General features: G+C 51.1%; 5 protein-coding genes and 1 pseudogene across 6 annotated transcripts, besides 1 other annotated feature; 3 read left to right on the top strand and 3 right to left on the bottom strand.

Annotated features, from left to right (window-relative positions):
- Positions 1-317: 317 nt before the first annotated feature.
- Positions 318-2,319, top strand: NCS57_00212600 (uncharacterized protein; the record flags this gene model as incomplete). The annotated part of the gene is made up of 7 exons (XM_053052161.1): positions 318-383; positions 437-523; positions 622-907; positions 982-1,022; positions 1,079-1,243; positions 1,293-1,487; positions 1,540-2,319. The coding sequence occupies 7 exons, from the start codon at positions 318-320 to the stop codon at positions 2,317-2,319; spliced, it is 1,620 nt and encodes a 539-aa protein (XP_052917407.1).
- A 558-nt stretch (positions 2,320-2,877) lies between these two features.
- On the top strand, positions 2,878-3,636 carry NCS57_00212500 (CFEM domain-containing protein; the record flags this gene model as incomplete). Its single annotated transcript, XM_053052160.1, has 3 exons — positions 2,878-3,193; positions 3,251-3,327; positions 3,376-3,636. The coding sequence occupies 3 exons, from the start codon at positions 2,878-2,880 to the stop codon at positions 3,634-3,636; spliced, it is 654 nt and encodes a 217-aa protein (XP_052917406.1).
- A 238-nt stretch (positions 3,637-3,874) lies between these two features.
- NCS57_00212400 (Fungal-trans domain-containing protein) lies at positions 3,875-6,338 on the bottom strand (the record flags this gene model as incomplete). The annotated part of the gene is made up of 7 exons (XM_053052159.1): positions 3,875-3,981; positions 4,039-4,113; positions 4,172-4,638; positions 4,689-5,073; positions 5,121-5,986; positions 6,035-6,217; positions 6,262-6,338. 7 exons carry the CDS (start codon positions 6,336-6,338, stop codon positions 3,875-3,877), a joined length of 2,160 nt encoding a protein of 719 aa, XP_052917405.1.
- Positions 6,339-6,795: 457 nt separating this feature from the next.
- On the bottom strand, positions 6,796-8,041 carry NCS57_00212300 (annotated as a pseudogene). The gene is made up of 3 exons: positions 7,936-8,041; positions 7,080-7,888; positions 6,796-7,032 (listed from the first exon to the last, which is right to left on the bottom strand).
- Positions 6,796-8,041: a sequence feature.
- Positions 8,042-8,997: 956 nt separating this feature from the next.
- On the bottom strand, positions 8,998-10,743 carry NCS57_00212200 (uncharacterized protein; the record flags this gene model as incomplete). The annotated part of the gene is made up of 2 exons (XM_053052158.1): positions 8,998-10,379; positions 10,434-10,743. The coding sequence occupies 2 exons, from the start codon at positions 10,741-10,743 to the stop codon at positions 8,998-9,000; spliced, it is 1,692 nt and encodes a 563-aa protein (XP_052917404.1).
- Positions 10,744-11,652: 909 nt separating this feature from the next.
- NCS57_00212100 (MFS domain-containing protein) lies at positions 11,653-13,266 on the top strand (the record flags this gene model as incomplete). Its single annotated transcript, XM_053052157.1, has 3 exons — positions 11,653-12,245; positions 12,299-12,947; positions 13,000-13,266. The coding sequence occupies 3 exons, from the start codon at positions 11,653-11,655 to the stop codon at positions 13,264-13,266; spliced, it is 1,509 nt and encodes a 502-aa protein (XP_052917403.1).
- Positions 13,267-13,405: the final 139 nt, after the last annotated feature.

Here is a 13,405-nt window from a genome sequence, read left to right as displayed (position 1 = left end):
TCAACCTGCCACGGTTGACATGACAACGCGGTCTTTTGAACCCAAACCACATATGTTGCTGAGTTTATATATTGGAGTGTCCTTTTCGAAAAGATTCATCACCTCAACTTCATCTCATCAAGCACAATTCCAAGTCAAAAGTGAATCAATCTCGGGACCTTCCGGCACACGGACCATACCTTATTCGGCCCGCCCCTGACGCTTTTTCTCCGTCCTTCCGATCTCGGCCGGACCATCTTTCTGCCGGCGGGGTGCCGAGTCCGGCTCTTCTTCTCGACGAGGGGCACCAAGATTTTTCCACGCAACAAGCAAACATCATGGCATCCGAATCCACGCATACTGAGTCACAAGTATACCTCTCTACGAGGGGTGGTGACTATGGTGTAGGCTCCCTCGACGCGCCGTGCGCCATTGGTACCTCGCTGACCTCTCCAAGCTCTCCTTCGAGACCGTTGTCCTGAAGGGATTGGCTGCCGATGGCGGTCTTTTCCTGCCCCATGAGATCCCAGCTGCGAAGGACTGGGTACGTATGCCATTTTCTGCATTTCGCGACGCCTTTTAATGGCTCTGAATGGCTCGCGATTCGTTTCTGAGTGACCAATGACTAACAATTGACTCCAGGAAAGCTGGAAGGATCTCTCCTACACCGAGCTCGCTTTCCAGATCTTCAGCCTCTACATCTCCCGCAGCGAAATCCCCGCCGACGACCTGAAGGCTATCATCGAGCGAAGTTACTCGACATTCCGCGCCAAGGACGTCACACCTCTGGTCAAGCTTCAGGACAACCTCCACCTCCTCGAGCTCTTCCACGGACCCAGCTACTCTTTCAAGGATTGCGCCCTGCAATTCCTCGGTAACCTTTTCGAATATCTTCTGGCCCGAAAGAACGAGGGCAAGGAAGGCCGAGGTGCGCAAATAGAAACATTTGGCAGCATGCCGAGTTTGTTTTGGCCAAAACAGGAAATTCTGACAAACGAGTAGACAGACACCATCTGACCGTTGTCGGCGCGACAAGTGGTGATGTGAGTCACCACAACGTTCGAGTTTCGGATTCAAAACGATGCTAATGCTTCTATAGACCGGATCTGCCGCTATTCACGGTCTCCGAGGCAAGAAGGATGTGTCAGTAACCATCCTGCATCCCAAGGGCCGTGTCAGCCCTATCCAGGAGCTTCAGATGACAACTTGCACCGATGCCAATGTTCACAACCTGGCCGTGACAGGCACTTTTGACGATTGCCAAGTACGCATTGTGTGATAAGATACGAAATCAACCACTAACAATACCGCAGGACATCGTCAAGGCTCTGTTCAGCGACCCCGAGACGAACAAGGACCTGAAGCTCGGCGCCGTCAACTCGATCAACTTCTCTCGAATCCTCGCCCAGATCGTCTACTACTTCTACTCATACTTCACTCTTGCGAAGCAGAACCCCAATTTCAAGATCGGTGACAAGGTCCGCTTCGTCGTGCCAACCGGAAACTTTGTGAGTGCCTTTTTCCACGACCCAATGAATTTCAACTAATAGGATAAACCAGGGCGACATTCTGGCTGGTTACTTCGCGACCCGCATGGGTCTTCCCGTCGACAAGCTTGTCATTGCCACTAACGAGAATGATATCCTCGATCGATTCTGGAAGACCGGCCGATATGAGAAGCATGTTGCCCGAGGTCCCGAGGCTGAGGGCGGTCTGGAGGTGGACGGAGTCAAGGCTCACGAGGATGGTGTGAAGGAAACTCTCAGCCCGGCCATGGACATTCTGGTATCCAGCAACTTCGAGCGACTTCTCTGGTTCCTGGCCTACGAGTTCGCTGCCACCGTTGGCATGGATGTCGAGTTCAACCGAAAGCAAGCAGGCCAGGAGGTCAGCACTTGGCTCAAGGACCTGAAGGTTAAGGGCGGCTTCGGACCTGTCTACATGGACGTCCTCACCAGCGCCCGCAAGACCTTTGAGAGTGAGAGAGTCAGCGACCCCCAGACTCTCGAGACCATCAAGGAGATTTACGAGAAGGTCGGATACGTCCTTGACCCTCACTCTTCGGTCGGTGTCACCGCTTCCACTCGATCTCTGCAGCGAGCTGGACCCAACGTTCCCCACATCTCTCTTTCTACCGCCCACCCCGCCAAGTTCGCCGGCGCCGTCGAGCTTGCTCTCAAGGACGAGAAGGACTTTAACTTCGAGGAGAAGGTGCTTCCCGAGGAGTTCATCGGCCTCGACCAGAAGCCCAAGCGTGTCTCTGATGTTAGCAACGACTGGAAGGCCGTGAGGGAGCTGGTCAAGGAGCAGGTTGAGAAGGAGCTTTCGGGTCAGCACTAGAACATGATCCTGAATGGTGTTGGTTGAATTTTGTGCCAATTGAGTCAAAATGGCGGGCTGTAGACTAAAAAATCACTGTTTTCTTTGTTCATCTCTTGGAGGTGTCTTGCATAACCCATACATACTGCGCAGCAATACCTGCCCCAGCCGTCTGTTTACCTATGAGAAACTAGTATATACACATAGGATAGCTGTGAATGAACATGAAATGCCTCCGTATGTTTCCATTCTCGTGCTTGGACCGGCAACTCGTAAAGAAACCTGTGCAACTTAGGCTCGGATACGGGGCGCATCTCAAGGCGTTTTCTTCAGCTCTGGGATTTCCAAATCTGCCTCAAGGACGTGTATTGAGCCAATCAACAGCGCCGAAAGCGGTCGTGGCGTCGCTAGTTGCATATGTCACCACCACGTGGGAGAGGCTCGAACAACGTCTGGTCCAACAAGGGATGAAGGCGGCCAAGCTTCCTTGCTTTTGAGAATCTCGTTTATAAGCGCCAAGGACCTCGATTGCTTGTCCATCCTCGGCCAGTTCCGAAGCCACCATTAAACACGAGCATCATGAAACCAGTTACATCTGTGTCTCTCCTGCTCCTCTCAGGGCTTGCCTCGTCGCTCGCTCAAGACAGCACGGAAGCATCACCGGACACTGCCTCCTTGACGTCAGCATCCGGTACAGCCAGCACGAGCGGAACCAGCCATGAAGTCGAGAAGGGGCGTGCCGAATGCTTCCAGGATTGCTACAGAAAGTATGGAAGCTTCCCGAACTGCGCCCTTGGCAAGGACAAGTTCTTTGAGTGCTGGTGCGACGAGGACGATTGGGTAGAGAGGGAAGAAGATTGCGTGTGGGATGTGTGTGGAGTTGATGCCTATAACAGTATGTGACTAATATTTGCGTTGGAGTCAAGATGAAAGGAGGTTGACTGGATGACAGGTTATGGCGACATACAAATGAGTCTTTGCGCAAAGGTCGAATCTCCCTCTAGCAAGGTCACTAAGACGGCGACTTCAGTAGGACTCTTATATCTTGACATCTTGCAGATGAGTAACCTTTTGTAGACCTCAACTGAGGCCCGGACTAGCCAGACAACCGCTCATTCCGAGTCGACGAGCTCTGCTTCTGCTCAAACTGACGCGACGACTTCCGAAACCAGCACGACTTCCGATTCAAGCAGTGCTTCCAGTGCTTCCTCTACTGTCACCCAGCAAGAGACAGCCGGGGCAACCCAGGAACCAAATGGAGGCGTAGCTGGCCTGGCTTCTGGTGCAAAGGCCGGATTGGTTGTGGTCGTCACGTATCTTGTTTTCATGATTCTTTAAAGATTGGAGGGAACCTCAATGTCTAGAATGCAGTGGATAGATAGAAAGATGGATACCCGGAAACATCGAATCGGAATATCACTTGAGATAGATGTGTGTAGACGTGAGAATTTGTCGTTTATAGATTACCCCTGTTGTGTTGAGCTCTTGTATCGTGCTTCTATACTTCTCTACACCAGCATAGGATCTTTAGGGAGGTCTCTAACAATGAAGAAAAAGGCTATCTATTTTTATCATCTCATAGGGCCTTTCGAAGTCCTTCGTGCTTGACGACCCATCCATCATCCTTTGGGAACCCTGGTGCGTCTCCCTTGGAACCATCCCACCCCTCTGCCATGTACGCAACTATTCAAACCGTCAGTTTCAGCATCGCATAAAGAAGCTTTTACAAAAATGTCTTACCTGCAAGAAGGAAACCGGCGTTTCCGGGCATGAATGGCGGCGGCGTACCTCCATCACCACCTCGAATTGCGAATCCTAGTGTCTGAAGTCAGATAAAAGCCACCCTTGATAAGATCATAGAATGAATACTTACCAGCATCATCAAACTTCCAGTAGTCATAAGCCGTCAGATGGTAGATTGCTCGCTTCGGGTTCCCAATTCTAGCCGAGTTTATAGCCAAGATAGGTCGTCCCCAGCCTCGAATATTCTGGTCTGTCCAGACTTCCCAAACCTTGTCCGCCGTCCGACGAGCAACTTTCTCATCAACAGCAGGTGTATCTGGGAGAATTCCCTGAAGCATGATGAGGCTTCTGGGGTCACGGTTGAGAGCTGGGTCTTCCCACCACGAGGCGTTGAGGCCATCGTAGACGGCGTAAAGCCCGTCGATTTGGGTTGGTTTGGCGAGATTCTTGGTTACGGTCGTCCAGTGCTTGGGAACGGGGAGACCGAGTTTCTTCTTCCACTCGCGGGCAACGTCAAGTCCGTATCGCCAGTATGCTACTTCGTAGGCGAGATTGAGTGTGGCAGCAGCAGGCGTGTTCTCAGTAACACCGATGGAGCTGGAAAAGTCAGTTTCTTGGTCCCAACATTTCTGATAGAGAATACTCACGGAGGTCCAAGATCATATTTGCCGGATGATTCGTTGTACCATGCGTAGGAAGCCATGTAATCTGCAGTAGCCTCGAGGATAGGATCCCATCGCTTCAGAGTCTTTCGAGTCGGCTGCGACTTGTATGCCAGCATGGCCATATACATGGGATGAGGTTGTTGCCACAGCAGGTAGGCGTTGATACCTCCAGGCGAGCTTCTACCAGTAATGGTCTCCGTCATCTTGGGCCAGCGGGCTCCTTCCCAACCCATACCTGCAGCTCTTGCAAACGAAGTCGGCAGAAGCTTTTCGTAAAGGGCGGGAAAGATGTTGTGGAAGAACTTGTCGCGGCCCCACGAGACCCAGTGAGCGTTGTGCCAGACAACCATTTCCATGTGGAATTTGCCTAGGTTGGTTAGAAGCAATCAATATTCAAGAGATGACTATACATACCGTACCACCCGTTGTTCATTAATCCACTCTCCTGGGGAGACTCGCCAGTAGCTGCGCTGTTGACGCGCACATGATACTGAGACGTGACGATTCGTCGTTGTAGCTCGGTTGCGTTGGGGTTGGTAGACGCAGTCAAATCGACAAAGCCGCCCTTCTTCCAATACTCGTGCCACTCAGCCGAGTTTCGCTTTCTGATTGTAGAAGGAAGATCGGGGACTTTTTTCTCAGGAGAGAAGTGTGCTGTGAAAGAGATTGTTGAACCGTCATCTGGAGACAGGATGTATCGGTGAGCGGTAATTGCGGTAGAATCCTCGGACTCGAGTCTCTTTAACTCTAGAGGTGTCTTGTTTGGCCACCGCAAGTTGACGTAATACTTTGGCCCCAAATCGTGATGAATATGCGCCGTGTCCTTTTTAGAACCTCGTACCAACTTTGTAGTGTGGTTTGCCGGGAAGTCGTAGACTCCGACAAAGACCTCATACTTGTACTTGGTGGTGTGAATAGGCGGATACGGAAAGTCAAATTCGACCTCGAGCTTTCCAGAGTCAATGAGCTTTGACTCAATTTCAAACGTCACGGCGTCCGAGTCAAAGTCTCCCTGCGTCACGACTTTGACCTTTGTGCCATCTACCGTAAAGGTTGATGTGATGACACCACTCCAAAGGTCCAGCTCCTGATGGGTGTTTGAGATCTGGTCAGCAGCTAGAGTGGCGTCCTTGTATCGAAGTCCGATGCGGCCCAAGTTGATGCGGTTTGGGTTGCCGATGAGCCACTGAGATACATCTGGCAGGTTGGGATCCGGAATGTCGTAGGAGACGTTGCGACCATGCGTCAGCTTTGGAACACCAGTGTAGGCATCAATTGGGCTATCAATAGTTAGTGTCATCTCTCAAATTGGGCCTGACAGAACGCACGCCTCTTCTGGTTCAGTGTCATTGTGCCATGCCCACACAGACATAGTGTTGAAAGGAAGGTATGTCTGCATGCCAGTGGTATCTACACCAAAGGCAAAGTTACCATTGCCGACTTGAAGAGGGGTGGTCTCATTGTTGATGAGCTTGGTTCGAACGATGTTGTTCTCTATAACAATCCGTTTCCTGTCGATGTCAGCTGTGTTTGGCGTCAACACAAGGATGCTCACCTATCAATGGTTCCAAGAGCCAATGCCGGCAGCAAGAGCAAACAGAGTCTCTTCAAGGCCGCCATTTCTGCTACCATACCTGAACATCACTCCCCGTCATTATTCCCGCGGAGGGCTGGTATTTTATCTCAATCCACCCCTGTCTATTAGTCCCACTCAAAATCCGGGGTAAACCACGCCGAGCATCCATCACGACACTGCACCCGGATATCAATACCCCGAAAACTGCAGTCGGTTCTCATGATGTTGCGAAGATCTCGTCTGACAAAGCTGTGGGGGTCCAAGCTAAAAACCCGGGGTAGTTGTGTTTCCGCCAATTCGAGTGCTGCCCGCACTTGGGGAGGTTGTGATCTGCGTGCATTTAGCCGACTGGGATCCTTCTGACGATGGGGTTTGGGAATAGCCGGGTATTAAGGAATGGGGGCAATGGTGAATCTTGGTCCAGGTTAACTTGGATTCTAAGCGAGCTCGGTTGCAGAAAGATCCTGTTTATTCACGCACCTTGATCTGGTAGAGTTGGTGATGGGAGAGTATCTAAGCCATTGGCTCAGAAAGTTCGAAATTTGTGTATCTCCCCTGCTGCTGCAACTCCTGGGCTCTTATCGATAGACTATCCGTGTTCATTTCGATTCCGGAAGGCACAGTCTGCAAAGTTTTGTCTGCCAACGGGAGAGAGTGCTCGATCAAGAAACGCACCATCCAGCCGTCTAGCCGATGGGTGTACTCGGCTGACAATAAACACACATTCTGAAAAGTAACTAGTCTCGAAATCTGTCATATTTAGCATTAGGCGGTGGTGTTAGAATCGGTATGCGTACCATTGAACTGGTGTTTGCCCAGTACTGCTTGAGTTCCATCAGAGCTGCAAAGTTCGAGTTGAGATCCCGCCGAGCGTTTGCCAGTTCATTCTCGTCACCGAACAACAAGGTGTGAAGAAGAACTGAAGAAGAAACCACTGCCATATGACCAACTGTCGGGTAAACGGCCTCACAACCTTCTGCCTCCCGAGTCATACGAAGAAGTGCGCTGTAGGCCGATGCATGATGTTTGCAGCGAGAGACGCAAGTCTTCCCAAGCTCAGTCAGAGAGTTCCTAGCTTCAAGATACCGGAAATAGAGAAGCGTTGAATAGTGGTGGTAGCCGAGATGAAGTCCCACGAACGGCCCTCCAGTCCCCTTTGCTTGGTGAAAGCGGAAGTTTTTCTCCGTCTCCTTGGCGTCAGCAGGAAGCATCTTTTCCCAGAGATCCAGCTTTTGGGAGAGTTCAGCTGCTGTACGATCAAGTTCCCAACCATCGAAACATCCCTGGGCACTTTGTCGGTTGAGGTCTTGTATGGGGCCAAAGTGCTGAACAAGAGAGATCATGTGTGCCCAGAGCCCCGGCTTCCAGGTGCCTTCATGTCTGGTCAGATGATGGGGTAGGGAATGAAAGACACCCTCGTCCATCGGCAGATCGATATTGCCGCCGAGGTCCTTGATCTGACGCGGTAGTCCGATTCCAGCAGAACACCAACGGTCAGCCATAAACAGTGACCACCAAACCCTCCTTTCAATCTCACGTTCCACTATTGAGCCCGTTGATGTCGGTGAATTGAGCCGCATGATCTGGGCCATGCTATTTCCAATGCCTAGAAGCTATTAGCGACCAGAAGTGTGAGCTGGGTGGATGAAGTACGAAAGTATAAGGCTTCTGATGAAGGATTCCCATGACTTGCACATAGGTTCGCAATGAGTATGCAAGTCTGAATATTCTCAAGGCAAATGTTTTCCAAGTCAGATTGAAGAAGGCGTTTCGATTCATCAAGGAGTGATAACTCCATACTCTGGATTCGATAATCAACCGAGAATCTGCAGCCCATACTACAGAGAGCGAGCAGCAACGCTCTATTGATAGTGCCTTGGCGCACATTATCTCGTATGGTGGGCAGATGGAAGATACTGTGGGGTCGATCATGGATCTTGACCAGGTAATATTCGACAAGTTCCTGGGCCATCGAATGTGTGAGCTCGGGTGCCGGTGATGACACAGACTCCTGAGGGGGACTCTGTTGAACTTGTTTTGGCGGCTTGGGGAGGATGTTGGTAGAATCGCGAGTTGTTGCACGAGTCCCGCATCTCACCTGTCTCTTCTCGCAGGTCACGCAAGCTTCGCCGGCACCTCGGCGGATGCACCGGCGTTTTGCCTCCCGGCATTGCTTACATGCCGTGGGTGGTTTCATGCTTCGACCTGCTGAGATAAGAGGGTACAATACAAAGATGTACGATTGACAATACTCCACACTCAACTGAGAAGCGTCTGGGGATCTTCGGGAACCTCGGTGAAGGGAAAGCTGGAGATGGAGAGGCAGGGATCGGGTTTGGACGCTTGTGAGTGGTTGGTAAGCCGTGATCGGCATCATCTCCGTGTGCGGAGATTGGCTATCTACCCTACACATCCAGGCCGAGCATATGGGTCGAGATAGAAACGAGAAATCTAAGGAGCACAGCCCATTAAACTCTTCTTAAATACTACTTTTGTAGAAGAGAAGTTTTTAGTATAAATTATACTCTAGTAGTCTTGCATAAATCGTTATTCTTGTTCCGACACGTGTGGCCTTTCTCCATCAGTTTCTTTCTACCCTCTTGTTATGTGCACCAGTGATGTCTCACAATTGTTAATTCCTGTGTAAAGGGCCTCATTGAAGTTTTGCAATTATCTGTTCTACTTAATCAGCCTCGCAACTAAGTAACTTCATTACTAATCCTCAATGTCGTAGAACTCGACCTCGGAAATCATTGTCCTAGCCGGAATGGTGACACAAATTGGGAATCCTCCATAATCCGGGTCTTCGTTGGGCATCATGACGCAGCTACCACTCCTCGTCTCGTCACCATTCAGCATCCTGACAGTTCTCAATGTCCCAGCCTCTTCATCGAAAACCGTCTTCTCGTTAAACTTCAGGATCCCAGTGAAAGTTGCCTTCGGGTTTAGCGAGCGCGCCCTGACCTGGAAGCCTTTGCCAATGAGCAGAAGCTTGCCCTTGCCCTTGTGAATGACTATGCCTGACCCTGTGCCAGGTTTACCAAAGACGAAACATCTCTCGATGATGATTTCGAAACCTCCCCAATGACGAATGACGGCTTTGCTCGGATCGGAACCATCTTCATTCAGCTCGTCAAAGCAGAAGCCTACCGAGTCGACACCCCGGCGTTGCGATTCAAGTAGAACAGCAGAAACAGACTTGAGTAGTCCATAGTGCTTCGTCCACGCTGTTACTTCCTCTCCCTCGAGAGTATCGATACCGAACGGTGAGACACCCATAGCTGCATACGAGCCGTAAGCGATCCAGATTCTTCGAACCCCGTAGTGGTCTCGGCGCTGCTCTGGGATGAAGAGTGGTTGATTTCGGTGGCGGTACTTGGCACAGGTCGAGTTGTAGTCTGTCAGGTAGCAGTCTGGTGCAATAAAGTCGAGGTTTGGGGCGAATATCTGCCAGATGTCGAGGACGTTGCTCGTGCCTCCTCCAGAGGGATATTCACCAGGTGCTCCGCCACCGCCGACGATTACTGGAAAGTCGTTGTCTGAGTCCTCCCCGGCGTAGTTGAGCCAGACATTGGTGTAGTAAGGGATGGAATATACCGCCTTGCCCATGCCCGTGACGTGGTTCAGGTACTTGGCATAGTGATAAGCCATGAATAGCTCGTCTGTCTGTGGGCTCTTTCCGAAGACTGTTTCCCAGTCCGAATTCTTGGTATCGGCTGCACGACCCTTGAAGGTAGAGAGACTCCTTTGGAGATCTGGGCGGAGAGTATCCCAGTCCTTGGTTAGAAACTCGACCAACTCATCAGGCACGGGCTCCGAGAACTTCTTGTTGGCAGCATCGCAACCATCTCGGGAGTCGCCTAAAAGACCCGTCTCGTTCTCGACCTGAACCATCAGAACCGTGGAATGAGCCTCGTCAATCTCTTTGATGTGCGCTATCAGCTTTTGGAAAGCCCTTCCGTCGGCCTCGGGAGCTTCGTGGTGGAAAATTGACAGCACGTCCCCTGTTTCGAGGACACCGCCAGCCTTTCGTAGCTTGGCCCGAGGGAAGCGTTTAGGGTTTGTTTTGACCCAGCCTGGAACATAAGTTGATAGCCCTGGGGAATATTGTCAGCATTGGACATTTTGCAAGAAGCATGCCGATTACTTACCATTCTTAAACGAGCCAAACCACAGTAGAACTAGGTGTAACCCGTGCTTCCTGGCACCCAGAATCACCTTGTCCAGCTCTTCAAAGTCAAAAGTGCCTTCGACCGGCTCAACCATTTCCCAAGTGACACAACCCAAGATGGTGTTGATGTTCATGTCGGCCAACTTCTGCCAAACTGTGACCATGTACTCGGCGCTCGTCATGGACGAGTTTTGCAGCTCGGCCGCGCGCATCAAGAACGGCTTGCCCTTCACGACAAGCTGTTTCGACGCCTTTGTGGCGACGAGGTGAGGAATTTGCACCATCGTCATTGGTGCGGTTGAGTTTGAATGTGTCGAGAAGCGTAGAGTCTAGAGTCTGTGAAAGGTGAAAGGAGGGGGCTTATTCTTTAAAACATTGGCATGGGTCTCGCAGGGCTCTGCGCCATGACGTGTCTTAATGTGCTGGTCTCACCGGCTTAGGATCGTCAGAGCAGGCATGGGGGAGCTGTGCATGACGTCGGGATTCATTTGTTGTAATTGGCCATCATGAAACCAATTCCGAACGACAGTGGATAACGTGGTTGAAGCGGCACCAGCAAGCTGAATTCTACGAAAGAGGAGACATGACGAAGGATGCATATCCGCACCACTAACATCTCGTAGTCGACCTGTCATGAGACTTCGAAGCCGAATAATCACAGGTGATCCCGTAAAATCATTCCTGCAAGACCGGGAATGACGCTGTCCGATTGGATGATAAGCCGTATCAACAGCTTCGACCCGCAGCTGGTTTGACATGATTGGCAACATGCGCAAGAGAGACTGCTCAGTTCCCGGCAACCGACAGCCTGCCAAGAGGCTCAAGTGGAAGCAATTGCTACCCCAGCCAAGAATACTCATGGGGAGGCTGGTAGCCCTCCATGGTGCGCTTGGAATCGCACACCCCCAGGCCGAGCTCATCTCAACCCCAGATTGTCTCCAGACTGCGGGGGTGGCTCTGGATCCGGAAATGGTCAAATGTGAGTGGCTCTTAACCCGGAGTTTCTCCTCATCCCCGGACTTCCCCTCGTGTTCTTGTTTATTTGCACGTGGATCATACGACGCGATTGAACTTTGCAGACGACCTGGATGCCAAGTTCAGCTATAAAAGAACAAAATGCGACCTTAAGCCAAGCTCTAAATTCACATGCAATTGCAATCCTCCCAATACTTGATCGCCTGCTTGCTTACTCTCGAAAGATGCCGTCTCTGGCCCCAAGGTCCTATCAGCTCCTCGTGGGCGTATTCGCCTCGTTGGGAGCATTCCTCTTTGGCTATGATCTCGGTGTCATAGCTGCTGTTGTCGCCTCCGACACATTCAAGTCCCAATTCGACCCCAACACATCGGAAGAAGGTCTTGTCGTCAGCATGTTCACTGCAGGTGCCTTCTTCGGAGCAGGGGCTGGCGGTACATTGGGCGATCGTATCGGTCGACGAGGAACAATTGTTGTCGGCGCCATCGTGTTTCTTCTTGGTGGAGGTCTCCAAACTGGAGCTCGGAATATCCACTTCCTATGGACTGGACGATTCATCTCCGGCTTAGGAGTTGGGGTTCTCTGCATGATCGTCCCTCTCTACCAGGCAGAACTTGCACACCCGCATATTAGAGGTCGTATCACGGCTCTGCAGCAGCTCATGATTGGCGTTGGAGCTTTCATCGCAACATGGGTCGGATGGGCTTGCTTTGTCGAGCTCGGTTCTTCCAGTGCCCAGTGGCGGGTTCCTCTGGCCATCCAGAATGTTCCTGCGATATTCCTCGCGGCATTGACGTACTTGTTTCCCGAGAGTCCTAGGTATTGGTTTTGCGAACATCCCATAGCCATCAACGTAACTGACCGATGTGTAGATGGCTCGCCGATAAGGGCAAGGACGAGGAAACTCTCCACACGCTTGCAAGACTACATGCAAACGGCAACGTCGAGGATCCCTTTGTCATGGCTGAATACGACGAAATCAGAAACTCGATCCAATACGAGCATCAACACGCAGCCAAATCGTACAAAGAGCTGTTCAAGTCACGAAGTGCCTTCCGCCGTCTCTTCCTCTGCTGCGCCATCCAAGCCTCGGTCCAAATGACAGGTGTCTCAGCAATCCAGTATTATTCGCCTACCATTTTCAAGCAGATTGGAATCGCCACGGACGACACGCTCAAGTACCAGGGTATTAGCAACGGATTGGCTATTGTCGCCCAGGCCTGTGCCATGCTGCTGATTGATCGCACTGGACGTCGATGGCCTCTTATCGGAGGAAACCTCTTCAACTCAGTCACCTTTATCATTGCGTCTATTCTTCTTGCCCTGTTTCCTCCGGGAACATCCAGCAACCTGAGTGCGCAGTGGGGTTTCATCGTCATCACATGGCTTTACAACTTCTCTTTCTCGTCCACTTGCGGTCCGCTCAGTTGGATTATCCCTGCCGAAGTGTTTGATACGAACACTCGAGCCAAGGGCGTCAGTATCGCCACGATGGCCTCTTTTGCGTTCAACACGATGATTGTAAGTAACCAATGTCAAGGATCAAAGTGCTGAAACCGCTAACATAATCCAGGGACAAGTTACGCCCAAGGCCATGGAATCAATCGGCTACCGGTTTTACTTCCTCTTTGTTGTCTGCAACGTCACCAACGCCTTGTTCTTCTGGGTATTCCTCCCCGAGACAGCCCGCAGACCCCTCGAGCAGATGAATGAAATCTTTTCAAGCAAGAGTTGGGTTGTTATTGGCAAGAGTACTTCCTATGGTGGTGCCACGAACGATGTCGAGAGCCATGTTGATAAGACTGAGGTGACGCACGAGGCTGAGAAGAGACAGAACTGAAGTGTTCTGATTTCTGGATAGGAGCGGTTGTAAGTATGGAGTGACTTATTAGCCTACTATATGAAGGTTTGATAGGGATGGTTCGAGTATAATAAGAGACTGATGTGGTAAACCTTGGCACAAATCGACTCAGAGCGTA

Source organism: Fusarium keratoplasticum, chromosome 2 (assembly GCF_025433545.1).
Source record: "Fusarium keratoplasticum isolate Fu6.1 chromosome 2, whole genome shotgun sequence".
In the NCBI taxonomy this organism is placed as follows: domain Eukaryota; kingdom Fungi; phylum Ascomycota; class Sordariomycetes; order Hypocreales; family Nectriaceae; genus Fusarium; species Fusarium keratoplasticum.
This window is presented reverse-complemented; position numbering and strand designations above follow the sequence as displayed.